The sequence below is a fragment of the Melospiza melodia genome, chromosome 2 (genome assembly GCF_035770615.1).
Source record: "Melospiza melodia melodia isolate bMelMel2 chromosome 2, bMelMel2.pri, whole genome shotgun sequence".
Lineage (NCBI taxonomy): Eukaryota > Metazoa > Chordata > Aves > Passeriformes > Passerellidae > Melospiza > Melospiza melodia.
In genome coordinates, this window is record NC_086195.1 from 11,330,554 (window position 1) to 11,352,251 (window position 21,698).

General features: G+C 35.8%; 1 protein-coding gene across 12 annotated transcripts in view; it reads left to right on the top strand.

Moving 5' to 3' along the window:
- DMD (dystrophin) overlaps nucleotides 1–21,698 on the top strand; it is a 1,043,904-nt gene that overhangs the window by 677,943 nt on the left and 344,263 nt on the right. For all 12 annotated transcript variants that reach the window (XM_063182212.1, XM_063182260.1, XM_063182196.1 and 9 more), the window contains one exon: nucleotides 20,457–20,558. In XM_063182212.1, the coding sequence (XP_063038282.1) occupies nucleotides 20,457–20,558 (102 nt within the window). The remainder of the gene's footprint in view (nucleotides 1–20,456; nucleotides 20,559–21,698) is intronic.

Here is a 21,698-nt window from a genome sequence, read left to right on the forward strand (position 1 = left end):
TCTAAAGGATAAAATTAGTGTAGCTTTTTGCAAATGTCATTGTATGTTCTGAATGACTGATGGAATTTTGGTTTCAAGAAAACTCCTTATTTCATGTAGTTTAACAAAAATTTTTAGGTGTTTCAAATATTTTTCTATTTTTTTCCTGTATTTCTAGAATGATTCCACCATTGAATTTTTATATAAAATGAAAATAGGGCTAAATTTCTACAAAATATAGGACTATAATTTTCCATAGTTATTGTAAATAGAATGTTCTGCTTGGCTCTTCCATATTGTGGTGATGTGACTAGACTATTTCAGAAGAATGGTTTAAAGAACAGGAAAAAGAAATTAAAATCTGTGGTCCTGAAATGGAGGCCGGAAGTCATGTATGCCCTGAGAGGTGGGGTGGCAATGAAGAGTTCCAAAGAAACTCAAATATCCTTTCTCTCTCTGAAAGACTCCACCATATTTCCTTCACAGATAAATTTATATCACTTTCCTTTTTATCACTTTTTTTTTCCTTTATATCACTTTTTTAGAGTGACCAGTTTTGGTTGTAGACAGCTGTGATTGTAAGAACTTTAAGGATTATAAGGACTACTACTATTACAAGGATTGTAATCATATGAAGTGTATTTGCTTCTTATCTGCATTTTATCTATGTGGATTGCTTTTAAAAGCCATAGATTTAACTTCTCTAAGATGTTAAATTAGGTTTATCCAGACTGTAGGTTTCTTTTGATAGAGAGACATTTTTACATTTAAGACACTTTATTAATTATCTCTGAAGGCAGATTATATCCTCAGAACCTTTTTTTAAGATTTAGCAGAGTAAGACCATTAATAACTACAAAACTCATTAAGAATGAGTAGATATAATTTAGGAAAGCAGCCTATTCTTGACAGTGTTCAATTTTACCCTCAACTTCAAACATGCACATAAAAATACATACATAAATTTCAACATTGTTGAAATGTTTATATTTATGTGTATTTTTAAATTTCTACTCTAATTGCAATTTAAATTAATTTAAATTGCTATGGCTATTGTGTACCTTTAAAAAAGTAAGGGTGTGTATGCTACCTATGGAAAGGATGTGTCTTTTGCTCTGGTATTCCCAGATGCTGTATAAATATTCAATGTTTATTCTACAACCATTTTAATGCCTTCACCAATATCTAAAGAACATTGAAGTCTCTCCTATAGCATTTCATAACTCCTTTTCTCAGAAACAAGAATGACACTTATGATCACCTAGTAGAATGAAAATCATAGTGATAATATTTTTAGAACAGAGACTGGATACAAAATTTTACAAATAATCTTTTTGGACATTCTAAAAGCTTGGAAGCTATGAAGCAGAAGTTTAAAACTGGCCATTGCACTTCTAAACATAGCACTGAAGTGGAAAAGACCAGGTTTATGTAATTCCTCAGGAAAACCAGACTATTTTGATATAGGATTTGATGTAGTGGCTTGCAAATTTTAACTTTAATTTCATTTGAGACATTTCATTTGTCTTCTATGAAATTTATGTCAATGTTGTTCACATTCTTACTAAGCCTGCAAGGTAAAGTTCTCCTTTCTCCTCAGCCATTAAGTCTTCTCCTGACTCTTCTGTTTTCTAAGTTGTTTTTTCAGAAAAAGAGTGCAAAAATTAACATGAGCAGGTATTAAGGATTGCAGGGTTAATAATTTCTAAAAGCCAGAAAATTGAGTGTTGGAAATTTTCTGACCTCAAAAGCAGGTTGAAATAAATGATAAGAACATATGGGGGTGGATAGGTAGAAGACAAAGAGGGCGTGGATATGTGTTTATTTTAAATGTCTGGCTGGTGTGTCTTTAGCTTGTTAGCAATATTATGCTGAAGTAATATGCCTATTTTAAAGCAAGATTCTTGCATTTTTACTTATATTTAGCAAATTTCAATTACAGAAATTTTTGTTAGCTGAAATTCAAAATTGATACAAAAAGCGAAGTGCATCTAAAATACCAATTATCAATATTCTGAAAGAATTTTCTAAAATACAGTGATTTATTTCTCTCAAAACCATAGCAACCTTTGCTTCAGACATGCAACTATAATCTGATAACTATCATTGAATTTTCTTCCTTATATCAAGGGGTATAATAAATGTAGGTCCTTATCAGATAATCTGATTTTATCTTTTAAACAGTATTGATCTATATAATACATGCATAATGATTATATAATGGAGAATGTCTGGGAATTTCACTTTCACAACTTACATTGATAACTTTTAATTTCTCTAAATTAATACCAGTTTAAAAATTCTTAGCTTTTTTTCCACGTACCTGCAAAAATCAGCTATTTAAAAGAGATGAGAAGTCCCTTAAATTTGCTAAGAAGAAAATTTAAATAAAATCTCCAACAGTGTTAGCCTTTAATGGTGGCACAAAAGTAATTCTATGAGAGTAAAAAGGGTGCAACCAAAGGCAAAATTATTACATGTTGTTACAGAGAACTTGACAAAGCAAGACTTTGAAGACACAATATATAATTGGGCTTGGCTACAGGTAGAGCAATTAAAATCCTTCCTATACCTATTAAAAATACCTCTCTGTTAGTAATTATGAAGCCCCCAGGACCATTTATTGGTCTAGAGGTTGATTGGTGCAGCAGAGCTCGCATCCTTTCAGCAACAATCCCAACTCCCCCAGGAACAGAGTTGCATCCAAAGTTCCTGTTGCTGCACCTGTGGCTGGTGCTAATCCCTGCCCATGCCTGGGTATTGCCTCAGACCTTGCAGTTTGTCCCATGCTGGAAGCAAAGCTCACAATGTAATAGTGTGGGTAGTTATGCTGAATAACTTGAGCATATGCCCTCTCCCTTTTTAGTTCATTACTTCTGTCACCACATAAAAAATCAGGGAAGGATGAAAATTAGTTATACTAAAATAAAAATTGTTAAGATTTAATTATTGAGATGTCTCTACTCAAATTAAGGTGCAAACAGGATCATATGCTGAAGTCAAAAATACAGATTTTATTTAACTGTAAAATGTGAGGGAGAGAGATAGAATGAAATAGAAAAGAGAGGGGAGGGAGAGAGTGAGCAAGAGGAGGAGACAGAGATGAGTTGAGCAGAAGATAGCACCACCCATGGATCCAACAGTGTCCTGTTGGTCTTCCTTCACCATGGGCATCTTGATGGAACTTGGGGGCCCCAAGCACATTTAAAACTTTTCACTATTTAAAGACCCTTGCAACCAAAGGAATTAATGTTCGTTGGCCAAATAGTTCATGGTTCCAGATGCTTAATACCTGTTGTTTCCTACACTTCAATCCCAGGTTTAGTAAAAACATACATAGACAGACAGGCTCTTTCCTACTTCACAGTAATGCAATTAGAAACCAGAAGAATTGAAGATGCAGACATAAAGAGGTTGGACAAGTCCAGAATGTTCCTTGGTCACCCATGTGGAGTAAGACCTTGTGGTGACCAAGGTACATACCAGGTCACTTCGTAGTCCTACAATCCCTGGAACATTCTCATTTGAGGTTTTGGGCAACATCTTAGCTTCTAAAGTATGTACAAATGTCAGCTTTAAAAGCAGCAAAAAATGTTGAGAAAAATGTGAACATTATTAAATTGTAGAAACAAACTTTTTAGATATTCAGTCCCAGAAAGCATAATGTACTCTGCAACAGCATTTACTATAAAATATATCTCCTGCTGATTTTTTTTTCCTTTCAGCTCATTCTGCTATCATAACTCTACACTTACCTCAAAGAATTACAGTATGGCTCAGTAAACTCTAATATATTTTATGCCATTATGATTTGTCTTCATAATTTTCTTGGTCAAAATTTAGAGGCTGTAGTGCCACAATTAGGACCCACACCCTCAGCTTTAATGACTCATTTCTCAATACGTAAGAAATGTATGTATTGAATAAGAGTAGAGAAAGGATTCTTCATTCTCAGGATGTAGAAAACCTCTGTACTAGTGTTTGCTTCCCTTATTATTTTCATCCTTAATTACAGTTTTGTTCTATAAACTGTCAACTATATATATATTTTTTTTTAATTTAAGAAACTATCCAAATAAATCAACATTGAAGTGCATATTTGCAGGCTACAAATGTAAAGTATTAAGATAGATCTTTGTTCTTTTTGTTGAATATTTTTTCACCACATTGATGTGATCATTTCCAATAATAGCATAATATGTAGACTGCACCTGTGAAATACTCATGTATATGCATGGGGAGAGCATGAAATCTACATCTTTAAGAGAGTCTTGACTCCTCTGTTAATTGTGAGCACTGGAATGCTTCCAGGTTTGCAGTTTACCATCTTCTCATGCATGTAGAATATATTTCATAATGTGTCTTTTATAACTCCAGTTTCCCAAGCTTGACAGTATGTCTGCCTGGGTTTGTTCTTTGACCTGGGTTTACCCTGATTCAGATAGCTATTTTGCATGATTTAGTATTCATACTTCACAAACTTAGATGATATCATCATGAATTTTCAATTTTACAAAATGGTGCCAAGGAAATAGTACAACAGTTGTTTACATTACAGGATGGAAAAAGATTGGAGTAGTTAACAGAACAGCTCTGTTTACAATACAGCTTCTGCCAGCATTGGTATCTAAGCTGTGGGTGTTGCAGCCACAGTCAGTGGATGGAGCCATGGCAGGAGAACCAAGGTCTTTCACCAAAGACTTGATGAAGCTCAGCTCTTACTATGTCATTGCTTTTTACATGCTGGTATTTTATTTTTTAATCAGTAGCTTCTCTCAATACTATTGACTGTGTAATGCCTTGATTTTCCTGTCCTTGCTTTCAATTTATGTTGATCAACTTTATTTTTCTTAGCTACTTTTCTTCCTCAGTCAATAAAAAAATCCACAGCTAAAGATGTGCATTTTCTAACTCCTGCACATTCAAATACCATGGTTTTGCTGGTTTTATTGCCACAATCTTTATTCATATAAGTAAACCTGAGTCCTAGGAAGTGATGACTGCTTTTCAACTCTTAATGCAACCATATCCCCACAGTGTAAACCTGAGGCTCTGCAGGATAACATGGGTGATATGAAATACTGTCTGTCAGGGAAGGAATTTTGACATGAGGAAGTTTTATTTAGCATTTTCAGATCTGCCTGGTTCCTGACCCTAACAGCACTATCTCCCATTTTGTCTTGCTTCCTGGGATCTCTAAGGGTAGCCTTGCTTCTTTCAAGTCTGTGGCAATTTCATAGTATTTTGATATACATTTCCCAGGGTACTTTGGTGGTATTTTGGGCTAGAAATGTGTAGGATAGCCATCTAACAGCAGGAGATAGCAGATTTAACTGCAGAGAAAGCTCTGTAGCAATTACTGAAGTATGGACATCCATGAACTTCTAATAGGATAGTCTCTAGCTTCCCTTTTAACCTAGACACCACTGACAAACATTTTGCCAGTTTGTTTTTGTTTTTTTTTTTCTCCAAAAATATTAATATTAAAAAGAGCCTCTCAAACAAGCCCAAAAATACTGCTGGACTATTGAGATATTATATGAAACATTTATACAGAAACATTTAAAATTCCAGCATGCAGTATGGCAACCCTGCAGCTGACTTTGAACAGTCAACAATTTGTCATCTCTGAGATATGCATAGCAATTGTATAGTTGGTTCAGAGAAAGGTCAGAAGATACTACTCTGGTCATCCAGTCAGACCTGCTTTATAAAGTCATCTTTTCTGTTTTCTGCCTTATTTTCTGCTTGAACTGCAACACACCTCTCTCAAAAATAATAATTAAAAAATCCCAGATGAAACCAAGCCAGCCAAGACTGTTTCTAATTTCCACATATGAACAGTCATCGGCATCTCCTGGTAAATTACTTCAACGGTTGAGTTAAAAACCTGTACATTTTTCCTCAGCTGAGCTTATTTAACTCCATCTTTCTGTCACTGCTTTGTTTGACAAACTAGAGAGAGGCCCAATACTGTATTAATATACAGAAAAACTAAACCCTGTTTGATCACCATCAGTACTGTTCAAATTCAGACAAGTAAGCAAATATGGAGTATCTAATTAGCATTAGTTCAAAAAACAAATATTGTAGTGGTCAAAGCAATTATTTTTTGGTCCCTAAAGGGTTATCTTTAATCACAAGCTTTTTTTTGGCTAAGTCAGGTAATTAGAGTCTAAGTAGGTGGCAAATGTTGCTATAATGGAAGTTATAGTCGCTTCTTCATTGTCTCTTTAATGGAACATTTAAGCACATACATGAGCACTTTGAAATGTTTATTCTGATCCAGTCATCCAGATTTAATATACTTAAACCTTTTAGGGATACGTTATTCTGAACATGTGGATATAGACCTATATTTTACACTTTGAAACAGCCTTGCCTACGGCATCAACAATCTGTGGAGCTCCAAAGTTACGGCTCAAGGAAGTTGTGCAAATACTGACCTTTATATCATCTTACTGACTGTTCTGTTGAGATTTGTTTACTTCAGTAGCAAGAAAAAAAGGGGGAACTTGGAAGTGATGCTGCTCTAGTTGACAGCATAAGAAAATACCTTCAGAAAATCTAACCAACTCTTTTTCTAGATTTATCCCAGTTTTCTTTTTCCTCTAAATATTTGTTTCTGGATAGTCCTGTTCAATCCCAATTCTGTGTATGACAGGACCCCAAGTCATTGAGAGTTTTGATTAGAGATTCCCAGATGTCTTGCTTACAGGAACAACCCTAGAAAGCTTCAAGTCATGGTTAAATTCATGCTGTATTTTGAAGAACAGAGTGAGAATAATGGGGTTTTCTTAAGTGTATAAAAATCAGAATGACTGGATAAGACATATCAGAAGTAAAAGCTTTCTTACTACAACCTACTGCAACTGTGACTAAGGCAAAATTAACATTTTGCAATCTGTTACAGTCAGATTGCACTTTTTAAATGTAGTCCATGCAACATTTGTGGTATGCTAAGGCTTTAGAAAAAGACTTTAAGTGGGAGTTAAAAGCTTTTTTACAGCCAAAAAATAAATCCAACTTCTTTCTAATATATACATAGTAAAGATGCTTTAGTGTGTTGTGATGTAGTCAACAAGATATAATTAGCCAAAAACAATTTTAGAAACTCAATTATGTAAAGAATGAAAAGTATGTTGTCTAGTAAGCTAAGAAAAGCTTATAAATTGGCTATTGCTTATTAGATTTTAGTTGCTCATAAATTTTAGCTGCTACTGTGGATTATTTGTTTATTATTTAGTGTTTGAAATCTAAGGGTCAGTATTTTTGTAAAGTCAAACAGTCAAAGTCTTCTGAAAAATTTTAAATTTCTTCAGCCCTGATCAATTAGCAAAATAAAACTTGTTGTTTTCTTTTGCTCCCCAGTTTTGCAGTCCAGAAACACCTTTGTTGACCTAGAAAAGAGGTATATAGAACCTCTGATATCTTTTATTACTGGTAGCAATCTTCATTCAATAACATTTCCTTTTTTTTTTCTCCATCTGAAACATTTTAAGTTTCTGAGGCAATGAGATTTTATGTAGTGAATTCCTACTGCAAATACAAAATTTTGAAAGAACAAAACTGCTTCAGAAGAAAGCAGTTTTTAGTGCTTAAAGGAGCCCTGGAAGACACTCGAAACCTGCCAAGGATTTGTGTACTTTAATTTTGAGGTTTGACTAATGTAATCCAGAAAACAAAGGATGAACTCTATATTCTCTACATTCTATATTTTAAAAGCCATTTCACCTTCTTAGTTATCTACTATATTCTTAAAATCAGTACTTTTAGATTGTAGGAATAATCTTAAATTAGTGGAAAAAAAGTCCATTAACTAGTTTGGGTCAAAGTGTAAGTAAAACAGCAGCTTTTTTTCTCTTTTCTTTTCTTTTCTTTTCTTTTCTTTTCTTTTCTTTTCTTTTCTTTTCTTTTCTTTTCTTTTCTTTTCTTTTCTTTTCTTTTCTTTTCTTTTCTTTTCTTTTCTTTTCCTTTTCTTTTCTTTTCTTTTCTTTTTTGTCCTTGGCAGCAAATGCAGAAAGTACACACAAAACTTCTTATGAGGAAATTAATTAATTAATCAAATTAAAATACAGATATTTTAGATATTTTAGAAATAAATTAAAATACAGATATATAAAGAAATTAATTAAATTAAAAATATAGATATTTAATTAAAATATAGATATTTACCCAACCTGACTCCATATTCCTCTCTGTCTGATTGAACAAGCTGCACAGTTTAGTAAAGGCACACATCAAGTAAATGGTGTTTAGATTTTCTTCTTTTGCATTTCTGGACTTTATTTTAATAAGTTGCATATTACCATTGTATACATTTACATGGGGTCTATTTACATTTAATACTTTCAGGAATTCTTTGCCACTGCAATGATTTACTCTTTTTAGCATCAAATGGCCTGGGATGCTCAGCTTGATTCCAGTTCCCCTGCTGTTAAAAGAGGAGCTGAATCTGCTGTTCCAACCTGAGGAGACAACCCCATCCTTCATGTTCTGCAAACCTCTGTGGCTGGTGCTCCTTTCCCCTGCAGGAGAGCTCAGGATGTGTGGGATGGAAGGAAGGGTTTGGGGAGAGGGCACAGAGCAGAGGGAGGTGGTACTGCCTGCTCCTCCTCCTCCTACCTGTTGAAAGCCTTAGGAGTCATCATCCCTCCTTCTAACCATAGGAAAAGGTTAAAGCTGCACTTTCTGGGAATCCTTTCTGGTCTTTACTTCAGCTCTGCCATTTCCCCTGGAAAAGAGTTTTCCAGGGTGATTGTGACAGATTTAGGTCATTATAGATGTTGAGGACCTGGAAAAGATGGACAGAAATGCAATTCCCATTTAAGGAATGGATGGAGAAATGACACTTCTGGATAGGAAGTGAGTTGGTGGACTGCAGAAATTCATGTTTCTACTGCTAGCTCACTGAAAACCCTGCTGACCCTTTCAAATCATCTTCACCAGACAATATAACAAACCACTTTATATTTTCCAGCCACCTTTGACTCTAAATCCTCTTGCAATCTCAATGGTCCTTTCTCCCTGCTTACTCAGTTTCCCAATCTTTTACCTTTACTCCCTCCTTACCTCTGGGTCATCACTCACTCCTCCTGTGCTCCTCTACACTTGAGTCCTTTTCCATGGCATATACTGCCTTCATTTTTGCTTATACTGCTTCAAACTCTTTCTGAGTGTAGAATTTATCTCTGTTTACTCTCTGTGGTTGTCACTTTTCCTATATTTTAAATAGCATAATGAGTTTATTTTTGGCAGATAAAAACTGACCATCCTTAACAAAAAGTGAATAACCTTTTATTTTTTAAAATTAACATGCATTTGGATTTTGTCTTTGATAACTTTGAATGACAGTAAGAAGGCTGTCAACTCTTGTCAATCACTTCAATATATACTAGACAACCTTAAGTTAGAACAGAAGAGAAGAGAAGAGCAAAGCTGAGGAGTAGCAAACCTTATAAATAAAAGAAAATTACTCCACAGGAGAGAATGAAAATGCCAAGTGGACATTGTTGTATTTTTCATCCATCAGTGATCATTTGTCAGATGTTCTTGGCAATCTGGGCTCAGATAAGTTAGATTTTTACACTTTACTCATTTTTTTACTTTTTCATTTTGCTCACACATGTTTAAAGGAATAGTTTCAAATACAATAAGAGGGAGTGTAGTTTGTCTATACGAGCACATTAGGAATATGTACCTCAGAGATCTGTCTCATACTCTGGCATCAGTGCCTGATTTGGCAAAAGGCTGAACTGGGAAAACCTCTGATGATGACATTTAAACATTAAAATATCTATATCTTGATATTCTGTGCCTAAATCAGTTATGGCTCTTCCCTGAAATTTTCTTATGGGACTTCAAGGAGCAATCCAATCTATGTTTTGTTTGTGAGCTTTGAGCATTTAAACAGTGTGTCCAAATCTCTTCTGAAGAAATCTATTCCAATTGCAAGAATATTAAACAATATTTGCTACAGGTGGCTTGTGAAAATACAGCAAAATTTTCCTAATGAGTAATCCTTTAAAATTTAATATATAACAGAATTTGCAGCCATAAGGATGGATTGCAAGCACTGTGTCCCAGCATCTCAGGAAGTTAAAGATTTTTGAAAGGTGATCAAGTATTTGATGTGTAGTAGTACTGTTTTATTGGAAATAATGGATAATAAATCAAGATGTGATTTCATTGTTAAAAGCATAACCTTTTAGAAGTGTGGGTGAGTTAGTTAGAAGTTAGTGAGCTAGTACCTCAGCTTTGGTTTTTGGCTTCCTCCTTGTACTACTGATAACACCTCAGGCACTATTCAAAGTGTTCTTAATATAAATAAACAAATAAATACAGAAGCAAACTTAGAGAACTGACCGGGCAGTTTATCAAGGCTAGAGTGAAGTTAATACCAAAACTATAGTTTGCTTCAGTGTAGTTATGTTTTCTAAGATAAGAAATTCCCTCTCCTAGTCAACAAAACACAGTTTTCTAACATTCTCATTATCTTTTTCATAAGTTGCATTCTTAACAGTAAACATTCTATCTCTTCAAAACACAGTTCTTGAAAGGTCTTGGATATATTCTTGTTAATAGCATATTATTTATGAAACAGTAACTCTTCTTTTGCAAGATTATATTTTTTTTTCTCTACTGATCACAAGCAATTTAAAATACTGGAATCTGAAGAGGAGCTCATTCAAATGAACACTTACAGCTGCACAAGGTCCTATTAGTTTTGATTTCATTTGCTTTAGGTCGATTGCTATGTAATAAATACTAGAAACAGGCAATGTATGTCTTTAAAGTTTTTTTGTACATTGGAAATGATACAAAGTCTTTGTACCTGATAGATATTTGGATGTTAGATTTTGCTGATATTATTTTGGATTATATTTGAGCAAAAATTGGTTTATTTTTCACTTGCTGATTCAAGTTAAAATTAAAATGTATGCCTAAAGTGATCTTAGTTCTTTCTCACACTAAAATTAGTGATAATGTGGAAATCACTCAATCCTGTTGCAGATTTTGTGCAAAACTTCCAAGTAAAGGCAGCTTTGACATAGAGTGCAGTGCTGTAAAGCTTAACTCCTGTGAGATGCTCTTGTTAAGAGGGTCAGTGTTTTTCACTGGAAAAATTATGCAATTCAAGAGGCTTGGCAGGGCAGGTGGGAATACTTTCTAAAGAGCTGTTGTGGGTTAATGATGGCTGGCAGCTCAGCCCCACACAGCTGCTTGCTCACCTCCTGCCCCCTCCATCCCTACATTCCCAGTGGGATGGGCAAAAGAACCATAAGAGCAAAGATGAACAGACTGGGAAGTTGAGATAAAGACAGTTTAACAGGTGAAACAAATCTGCCCATGCAAGAAAAGCAAAGAAAGATTTCATTCACCAGTTCCCAAGGGCAGGCAGGTGCTCATCTATCTCCAGGAAAGCTGGGCTCATTCATGAGAAACAGTTACTTGGAAAGAAAGGTTCTTTTGCTCCAGATGTCTGTGTTTCATCCTTCCCACAGCCTTTATTGCTGAGCACTAGGTTTGGGCTGGGACATCCCTTTGGTCAGCTGGGGCTGGCTGTTGCCTCTGTGTCCCCTCCCGGTTTGCTGTGCACCTCCAGCCTGTTTGCTGGTGGAGCAGCATGAGAAACAGAGAAGGCTTTGAATTTGTGTCAGTTCAGTGCTACTCAGGAACAGCTAAAAGATATCTGTGTTATCATCACTGTTTTCATTGTAAATGCAAAACATGGGGCCATCCAAGCTGCTGTGAGGAAAGTTTGGTTCATCCCAGCTATGCCCAACACATCCATGTAAGCCTGGGCTCAGCTGAATAACATTTGCTTACTAATTAATTTCATTCTTTGTAATAAGAGTTTTCTTTTTTTCAGATGAAATCAATGGTTGTGATTCTAAAAAGATTGACTTCTGAGAACATACTTTTTTATGGAAATTAAAACAAAAGGTGCTACCACTCAGAGAGTGGATATAACTTCTCCATTTTCATTTGCAAACCAGGCAGTTGAAAATGAGCCAATAGCATTCTTTTCATATTATATGAACATAAATTCTATTTACTGAAATCTACCTCCACTTCTGCTGTTGAAGTAATGTACTGGTGCAGTCTTTGTCATTCCTTCTAGTGAAACTATTGGAAGATAAATGGTAGAAATAGATCTTCATGCACATTCTTTTAAAATGATTTATCAAAGACTAATACCAGAAGATGAGTATATCTAAAACAGGTGACAGTCAAAAACCCAGGGCTAGACCAGCAACAGATTTTGATTTTGATTTCTTTCCTAGTTCCTTTTTGTAGCCAGAAACTCCTCTGAAAATTATTCGTTTACTAAACTTGAAAAGAGAATGAAAATTTGAAGCTAAACCCTGACTAAGAAAGAGAATAATAAGCAGCTAAGAATTTGATGATAAAATAAATAAATTTATCAATTCTTCCCTCGCAAGTTAAATTATTTTAAAATCAGTTTATTGAATAAAATTTCATTATTTAAGCAACAAGGGGGAATAAACTCTGATTTCTCTTTCCTGTTTACAAGAAGAAATTTCATGTCTCAATATTTTTGTAATTATCACCAAATTTCACTTGCCAGTCAAGGTGCTTGTGGTGTTCCCCATATCTGCTACTATGTTGATCTAAATAATCTTGTTTCCTCCAAACCTGCTCTTCTTTAGCACCTAAGAACTCAAAATACTAAGAGAGAGCTAGTAAAATTATTGTGACTTCCCTTATTTTCTTGCATGAATTTCTCATTTTGTTTTTCTACCAAATTTCCTTTTTCTCTGTCAGTTCTCTTGGGTTTTGTTATTATCTCATTTTTATTATGCACTGTAAATAAGAGAGGATCTGCAGTCTGGGTGGAACAAGAGCAGCTATTTCATCCTGTCCTGTCCAGTCTCAAACTAAAATATTCTGAATCACATCCAATCTCAAAGAATTCTGACTGCACCTTTTTGCAGTCCAACTGGATGATTAACTGTGCTTTATCAGTATATGACCACCACAGCCAAATTCTTTTCATATCCTGTATCTGCAGGTCATGTCTCTACAGCTAATAATTTCATCTATCTTCAGTACCTCCAGGAAATTTCCTTTTCAGGATAGACAGCTGCAATGGATAGATAGTGATTTCTCTGTGTAGGAAAAAATTACTATATTTCATCTGTACTCTAGAAGTACAGAAGAAGCTCACAAATTTCTGATAGCCAGCAGGAAAACATGCTTTGGATAAAACATTTCATTCTGCAGAATGGTAGGTTTTGCAATTTCAGGCGCTTTGCATGGCTTAAATGTTGGGACCTTCTCAGTTCCGTTTCTTTGTGGAAGATTTCCTTGTTCTTCTCTTTCCTTCCCTTTTCCAGTACTAGGAATTAAGCATATTGGAGGGAACAGAATAATGAAAAACACCAAGTCTTAAAAGACATGATATTGGCATATTTTACAAACTGCACAAAGGCTGCACTTGTAGGTTTGCAAAGTGGTTATGAACTCCAAAATTGCACTTTTAGAATAAAGAGGTCCTTCATGTAGTGGTCTTTTCTGTGTAAGAATTGTTCTCTCTCCACAATATTTCAAAAATTTTCCAGATAGGTCAGGAATTATAGTTGTATCCATTTTCCAGATTCTCATGAAAACCAGGTGTCTTTTGTTTGCATACTTTACTCTTGAAAGCTGAGTGTATGTCACAATATTCTTTTCCACATTAAGATAGATTCTAACATGGGCTTGGGATCAAATTTTATTCTCACACATTTAGAAGATCAGTCAGTTAATGTAATAGGGGAAAGAATTAATATTTTATTTAATCATTAAAATGGCATTTTTAGAGGCAGGTGCATAAAAATTTGTCCACTAGTTACAGAATAATTTTAGTGATAAACTAATTTTACACCACTTTGACCTAGGCCACTAATGGAATGCTCTTTAAATTGAATTACTTCAGGGGCTTATTTTGTACTATTTTTCATAAATCCCTAAGACAGGAGGGATTTATCTGAATATGTAATTCAGATGTTCACAGAGCATTTTATTTCTATATAGAGATAACTAAATATTCAGAAAGTTATCAAACCTTTTCATCTGTTACATAAAAAGAACAGTAGTAAGACCTTGCTTTTCCTTGAATTTTATCTAAATTGATTAAAGTCTTTATTCAGGAAGTTTAAATATTGGCAACTGCATTTTCCCCCCAGTGGATTAGATTCCAACTCAAGATGGCCACAGAACTGTGTATAGCATATCTTGGATGTATTCTAATAATACTGTAGAAATATCTAAAGTGACTCCCAAGAATGCTGCTGACTGTACTGTCTGACCTACCATCAAAATGTGATGCTTACTGTGGTATAGCTGAACTTTGATGTATTTTAATTGTCTCCTCTGACCATTCTTCTTTGTGGTGGTTTAGCTTGTTATCCTGCTCCATGAATGAGAGAATATGCAGAACTGAGTAAAAGGAAAATAATGAGGTCACTTTTTTAGAATCAGAATTCTTGAAAATGGGAATATATTCATATTTTCTATCTACTGCCTTTTTTTTTTTTTTTATGTATCAGGAAAAAATGAAGCACTCAGAACCTCAACAGTTATTTATAATATTTTCCTTAATATGTGGAAGTAGTAATTTGAAAGATAGGTGTGAATGTTTACTAGAATTTCACATTTACAGCTGTTAATAAAGAAGGATAATGCTGTAGGTGAAACCTTCCAAGGGGAATTGAGGGCCTGTATCCAAACTGGATCCATCCCACAGAGAAATCTTTTGCCTCCCCAGGGTCCAGATAAGAGACATAATTAAGAGACTCCCTGGACTCTGATTATTACCCACTTCTGGTTGTCCAGGTCAACAGTGACAAGAAGTTCTAGAGCAATCAAAAAGGACTTCAGGGCACTGGGATGACTGTTTGAAGGGTCAGGAAAAAGAACATTTTCCTCAATCCCTTTGGTAGCAGGGAAGAATTCTGAAAGGTCCAGGAGAACACATCTGACCAATACATGTCTTAAAGATTGTTGTCATTGGCCTTTTTGATCATGGGGTGGTTTATACAGCACCAGCCCTATTGGAGAAAGATGGAGCTCACTTGTCTAAAAGGGGGAAATGGTTTCAGTTTGCAGGAGTGTTGATCTTCTGGAGGGCAGGAAGGCTCAGCGGAGGGACCTGGACGTGCTGGAACAATGGGCTGAGACCAGAGTCTCAACAAGGCCAAGGGCCAGGTCCTGCCCTTGGGTCACAACAACCCCAGGCAGAGCTACAGGCTGGGGGAAGAGTGGCTGGAAAGGTGCCTGGAGGAAAAGGAGCTGGGGGTGTTGGTCAGCAGCAGCTGGACATGATCCAGGTGTGCCCAGGGAGGCCAATGGCACCTGGCCTGGATCAGCAATAGTGTGGCAGCAGGACCAGGGCAGGGATTGTCCCCCTGTGCTGGGCACTGGTGAGGCCACACCGCAAATCCTGTGTCCAGTTTGGGGCCTCTCACTGCAGGAAAGGCACTGAGGGGCTGGAGGGAGTGCAGAGCAGGGCAGCAGAGCTGGGGAAGGGTCTGGAGCACAGGACTGATGAGGAGCAGCTGAGGGAGCTGCAGTGGTTTAGCCTGGAGAGAAGGAGGCTCAGTTTGATCTCTCCAGCTCCCTGAAAGGAGGTGGTAGCCACGTGAGGGTCTGTCTCTTCTCCCAGACAACCATCAACAGAGCGAGAGAAAATTGTCTCAGGCTGAGCCAGGGGAGGTTCTGGTTGGACATGAGGAAGAATTTTTGCACCAAAAGGATGGTCAGGGGTGAATATGCTGCCTGGGGAAGTGGTGGAGTCACCATTCCTGGAAGTGTTCAAGATGTTCAAGTTCCAAGCACTACATGCTATAGTTTAGCTGAAGTGGTGGTGTTTGGTCCAAGTGTTGCCTGTAATCAGAAAAGCTTTTCCAAACAATATTAAAGTTCTAATATAAAGAGCAGTTCTTTAATTCAAGCCTTCAGGTGCACAAATTACAGCTATGCAGGCAAGAAACATAGGATTTCTACAATTTTTATAAGGTCAATTAATTAGTCTATCTATCAGGTACACCCAATTGCACACCAGTTGCCCTGGTGACCCACCCTTGGGCACCTTGGAGTGTGTCCAGGTGGTTCTTGTTTTGTCTCTCAAATGCTGGTGCAAAAGAAGATGTCTTTGTTAGAAATTCTTTTCTTGACAATAAGACTAAACAGAATTTCAAGAATGTAACATGTTAGAAAGAATTAGCTATTGTTCTAAAGTATGGAAAATGGTAAGAAAGTTCTAGAAATTCTACAACTGTATATTAAAAATCTACAAGGCTACAAATAAATGAAAAAGCTAAAAAACTTTAGGTATGAAAAGGTTGGACTTGATCATGGTGGTCTTTCCTAATCTTAATAACTCTGTGTGCATGAATAAGAAGATCCATCTCTGAGAATTCTCATTACAAGTTACGCTCTTCTACATCTAAACACATGAAAATCATATTTCAATGTAGTTTTCCATTATCATGTTTAATGTATACAGAGATTTATATCTAGTTATTTCATAAAAGTTTGTTTGAAATTAAAAACAGCCAAATAGTTTTAGATTTTAGATTTATTATATTTCCTTGTTACACATCACTGCCTTGTCTTGATAAGTAAAAGGAAATTGCTTAGTGCTTCTCTTTTTCTGTGAATAAATTCTCTCCCTTAATTTTCATTTAACGTACTGTCTTGCTAAAAAGAGGTCATGAAACAACTTGAAACAAGAGGTTTTGAAACAACTCACTATACTAATTTCAAAGTTGCATTTTTTTTGTTTGAAAGCTGTAATTAAGATTCCATTTTTGTATTGAACTTCACTGTGAAGACACAGGTTTAATCACCCTGAACTTCTCCTACTATTCCAGCAGAATATGTCCAAAAGATGTAAGCTCATGGGGAAATTGATCCCAAAAGTTACCAGTGTTACCAGAGAAGGTGAATCAGTGCTTGTGATTCTTAAATAGAGTAGACCACTGCTGTAGTTGACTGGGCCTCCTGAAGTACGTGCAGCATATGTCAAACAGCCTGTGTGTGTCTGCTAGGATAGTTTCCATCCCTTGAAATAACATATGACAAGCCATGAAATTTTATCTTCCATTGGTATACACACCAGAGGTTTAGTCAATATATTGGTTTCAGCTAGGGAATATGAATTTTCTGAGTTCTGAGCTATATCAATAGACTTTCATAGTCCAAGTGGGGCTGTAGACAAATCCTTGCCAATTTTCAGCCTGTAACTTTTTTCAGCAGGTTGAATTGGCATGTTGTTGTAAATGCAGAAGCCACTGTGGCTTATTCAGCAGCAGGTTTTCATCAGATTGGATGCACTACTTTAACACCACTGAAAATTCATAGATAGTGCATCATGGGTAAAGGTAGCCTCTGATTCTTGTTTATACATGTTTGAGAAACAGCAGTTTCTAGTGATGATGTATTTTAATTTGCCGTATGTGTGAAAAGTTGAATTAACATATTCATCACCCAGCCCAGAAGCAGCACTGTGATTGCTTTCCCAGGCAGTTCATAAATTGTGCAATTCCAGCAGTCAGCTCTGTCTCCCAGAGACAGCTCTGCATCCTCCCACAGCAAAGTGAGTATGAGCACTTGATCAGGACTTTAAAACAAATATGACTTTGGTATTCTCTAAAAACTGGTGGAAATGAGCATCTACAATTCCTACTAGCTTCAGCAGTAGCCTGTCCTGTGTGATGAAGATTAGAGGTCAGGCTCTGCTCTGGGAATATGCTCTTCTCCTGGATAATAACTGCGATAACAGCCTAGATAATAACTGTGGTCTTTTTTTGTGTGCAAACGATCAGAGGCTATATTGTGGTCATTACCATGTTCTTCTCTTAGGGGATTAAATGATGGAGGAGAATCCTGTAACTACTCTCTTGCCTGTCAACCCTATTAATAGGGTGTCATCTAGCAATTGGATTTAAAATTGCTGGAAACTTGTTCACTGGGCAGGATTCATCAAGGGGCTATCCCATCAAGCAAAGAACTGGGCAAAGAGTTACTACAGCAATTTTGTGTCAGATGTGTACTTATTCAAAGCAATTTTGTTATGTTTTTAATTGATGGTGGGATTAGCGGGAGACAATCAAAGTATTTGCTGCTCTGAAAGATGCCTGTTAATTCCAGCAATGTCCAAATGAATGCCAAGATATTGAGAATTTCTTTTTCCCCTGTACTCTTACCTCTATTCTTATTGCCACATATATCTCAAAGGAAGCATCATGCTGTATTGGATAGACTTGATCAATGCATTTTGGTTTAGGTCAAGGCCCCTGAATTTGAAAGATCAGACTACATAAGGTTAGTTCATGTAACTCCAGAAAATTGAAGAGCAAAAGGAATCAGTGATTTAACAACTCAATGCATTACACCTTCCACACTGGTTGCAGCCTGAAAGAAAATGGTTTCTGTGCTCCTAGACCAGTCCATGGTGAAAAACAAAGTCCAGTGAGGGTGGAGGATTGAGAAATCCACTTCAAAGGCACATTCATGCCACAGGTTAAACCCTCAGAATAGGCACATCCACAGTGTTCTTGGTATTCTTGGACTGTAGGAGGAGTTTTAATGTGATTTTCCTGCTACAGAATTTGTTATGGTAACTGATGCTGTCATAAAAGAAAATGAATATTTGAGACATGTAGAATAACAGAAGAGGAAATATTGGCCAAATACTGCAGAGAGTTTAGTTTAAAGAAAAAAAACACAAAAATCCCAAAACAAACAATGAAACAAAAACTAAGTAGCAATTATTAAAATGCCTAGCTTTCATTAAGATAGGGAGAAAATTATCTCTTCATTAACACTCCTTTATTATTTTTTTTCTTTATGTGCTGAGTAGGGAAGTAAAAAGTTAACATGGTATTGAAACAGAAAGAAAATAAGACTTTAATGAGGGCTTTATCAAAAGGTTAATAAACTCTCACCCGCCTCAATATCTCAATTTTGCAGTGCATTGTTTTTCAGTGCTCATTCTCTATGAATTCTTAGTTATATTTCAGTAACACTAAAATGTGTAATAAGAAAAAATGAAATTGAACCATGCTTCAAATATCATTGCAAGAAATCATTGCATTCAAATATCATTGCAAGGTTTGATTCATTTGTTGTTGATAAATAGTATTTGAAAAGAAAAACTAAAGATAACATTGAATTTACTAACCTTTATTTTAAGTGATTGTCCATAAAGTTTTGCAAAGAAAGTTTTAGGGAGCATTGTAGACATACTTTATATGTTGAGTTTAAACATAGGAGCAAAATGGCCCCTTTTTGGGACTTAAAATTGCATGGACTTCAGCAGATTTATTGCAGTAAAAAGAGCAGCAAATTTTCACCACTAAAACAATGTGTTAGCTCAGATAGTGACAAACCTGGCACACAATCTTATCTACTGTCACATTTATGATAACTGAGAATGTGGACAGAAAATTAACTTGGAGAGTCAGTGGGTAGTCAGCAATGATTATGACAAGGTAATTAACCTATATTGTAGGTGGGTGAAGAGAGGAAAACAAAAAGACTCCAACCAATTGATTTTGATAACTCAGCTATTGTTTCACTTATATTACTAGAGAAAAAACGAGATAAACCATGAATCTTGGAAGTCCAGATGTAGTTTATCTTTTCTTTTACAATTTTCAGTAGAGTTGGATTTTTGCGTTAGTTGGTTGGTTTGTGTTTTTGTCTTAATTGTAGAGTTTCGCCCATTATTTATTTGGTCAGTACTTGACAAAATGAAGCTGCTGTATGCTAGGAGACATTATTTGGAATTTCCTGATGTTAGCACATGGATTACACCTTTCCAGATTAAAAAAGAAATTGCTAGAGAATATGCTGGTTTTATTTCAGTAAGGCGCTGTTGCTAATGGTAGGTGCCTCCCTGAACCTTTAGGAACTGTCACTACTATTGTGCATTTAATTTTAGTTAGTTTCTGTAAGTGTTTTTACTACCTCAGTGGAAGTTTAATACTCACAACTGCAGTCTTCTTTGGAAATTTTTAATCTTTCTAAACTCAGTATCATTGCATATCATCAGACAGTTTTAATGCCTCACACCATATGAAAAAAATATTAACAAGTGCACTTTTCATCAGCTGGTGGTGTAAAATAGACAAAACAACAGAGCCTCTTAAATGAGATTTCTCATGCCTGTCTTTCTTACTATGAATTTGTGCTAGCTTTTTATTCATTTTATTGAAATTTTCAAGATGATGTGACCTACTACTGTCTATTTTGGTAACCTTACTCTGTCCATCCCTCTTTGCTTTTGATTTTTCTGGTGATCCTCTTTGTCCCTAGCTGCCACTATCCTTGTGTTCATCCTCACACCAGCTCTGAACAGAAACTTGTCTACTGATGTTTTACAGCTTCCCATGGATTTTTGGGACTATTCAGTCTTACTACTTATACTATGGTTAATCTACACTGACTATGCTTTTATTTTTCAGGAAACTGAAGCAGCAGTGCAGGCTAAACAGCCGAATGTGGAAGAGGTTTTGTCTAAAGGGTGTCATTTATACAAGGAAAAACCAGCTACTCATCCAGTAAAGGTAATGAAGCAACCTTTAGCAATATCCATTGCTGTGTAATAGGTTATGCTTCCCCTGTTGTACGCTTGTCCTTGATGTGCTCTGCTTAAAATCAATGAAACAACCTGGCAAATGGCATTTTTTCTATTCTGTGATGGCATAGCCAGGGAAAATGTAATGCTCCCAGCTAAAAATCTTATGCATATTGTGATGGGAATATTCTTTATGACATTAAGGTTGTTCTACTTATTCAAGTGTAAATCACGCTGAGTGAAAGCAAATTTAATTTTTGTTGTGTAATTAATGGCAACATGTAGCTTGTTTTTAAACTGCTTTATTTTAAATTTCACTTTCATAAATTTTGTCCAATTAAAAAAAAATACAAATTTTCTAGAAAAGGTGAGAGTTAAGTTACAAATAGAGTACTTTGCTTTCATTTTTTTCATTTTGAAGAAAAGAACTCATGGCAACATAAAACTTTCTTACTCAGTTTCTCTGCCAAATTTTATCTAGAATTACTGACTTGATTCTGTTTTGGAGCGAAGGACACATTGTTTGGAAGGTTATGCCTCTCAGCACTTCTCTTTCAGAAAAATGTACTGTAGAATCCTTATCTTCAGCTTACAAATCAGTTATAAGGGGATATTTTAAATGCTTTTCCTAATGACTATGAGGACCTTCATTGAGACTAGAGTGTCATTTTCTATCCTTTAGAATCTCGAAGTTATCAGCAAGCATCTTCCCATGTCTGGCTCAGCTCCTTCTCAAGCAAGAGACCAAACTAGTGAAGTCAATACCATACAGCCAGAGCTTGGTCTGGTTTCTAGGGTTATTACTGCTAATTAAGTATCTGTAAACATATTGGCTAAGAGTTCCCAGAAACAGTAATAGTGACTTATTGATTACACTAAGTATCTATTACAACTGCTTCTGACTGGGCTGAGATAATAAACTTTGTATTTAGAGCTTTTCAAAATGTACAGCACTCCAAAACTAACCACAATTGGCAGAAAAAGGGTTTCTTCACAAAGATAAGATGTCTGTAGGTGATCTCTGCAGTGAATTTCTTGTTTTTCTGTCTCTATTTAGTCACTATAGTTGGAGTATTATTTTCCTACTTTTTACAAATTTTCCTCTGAATTCCTTGTCAATAGATCACCA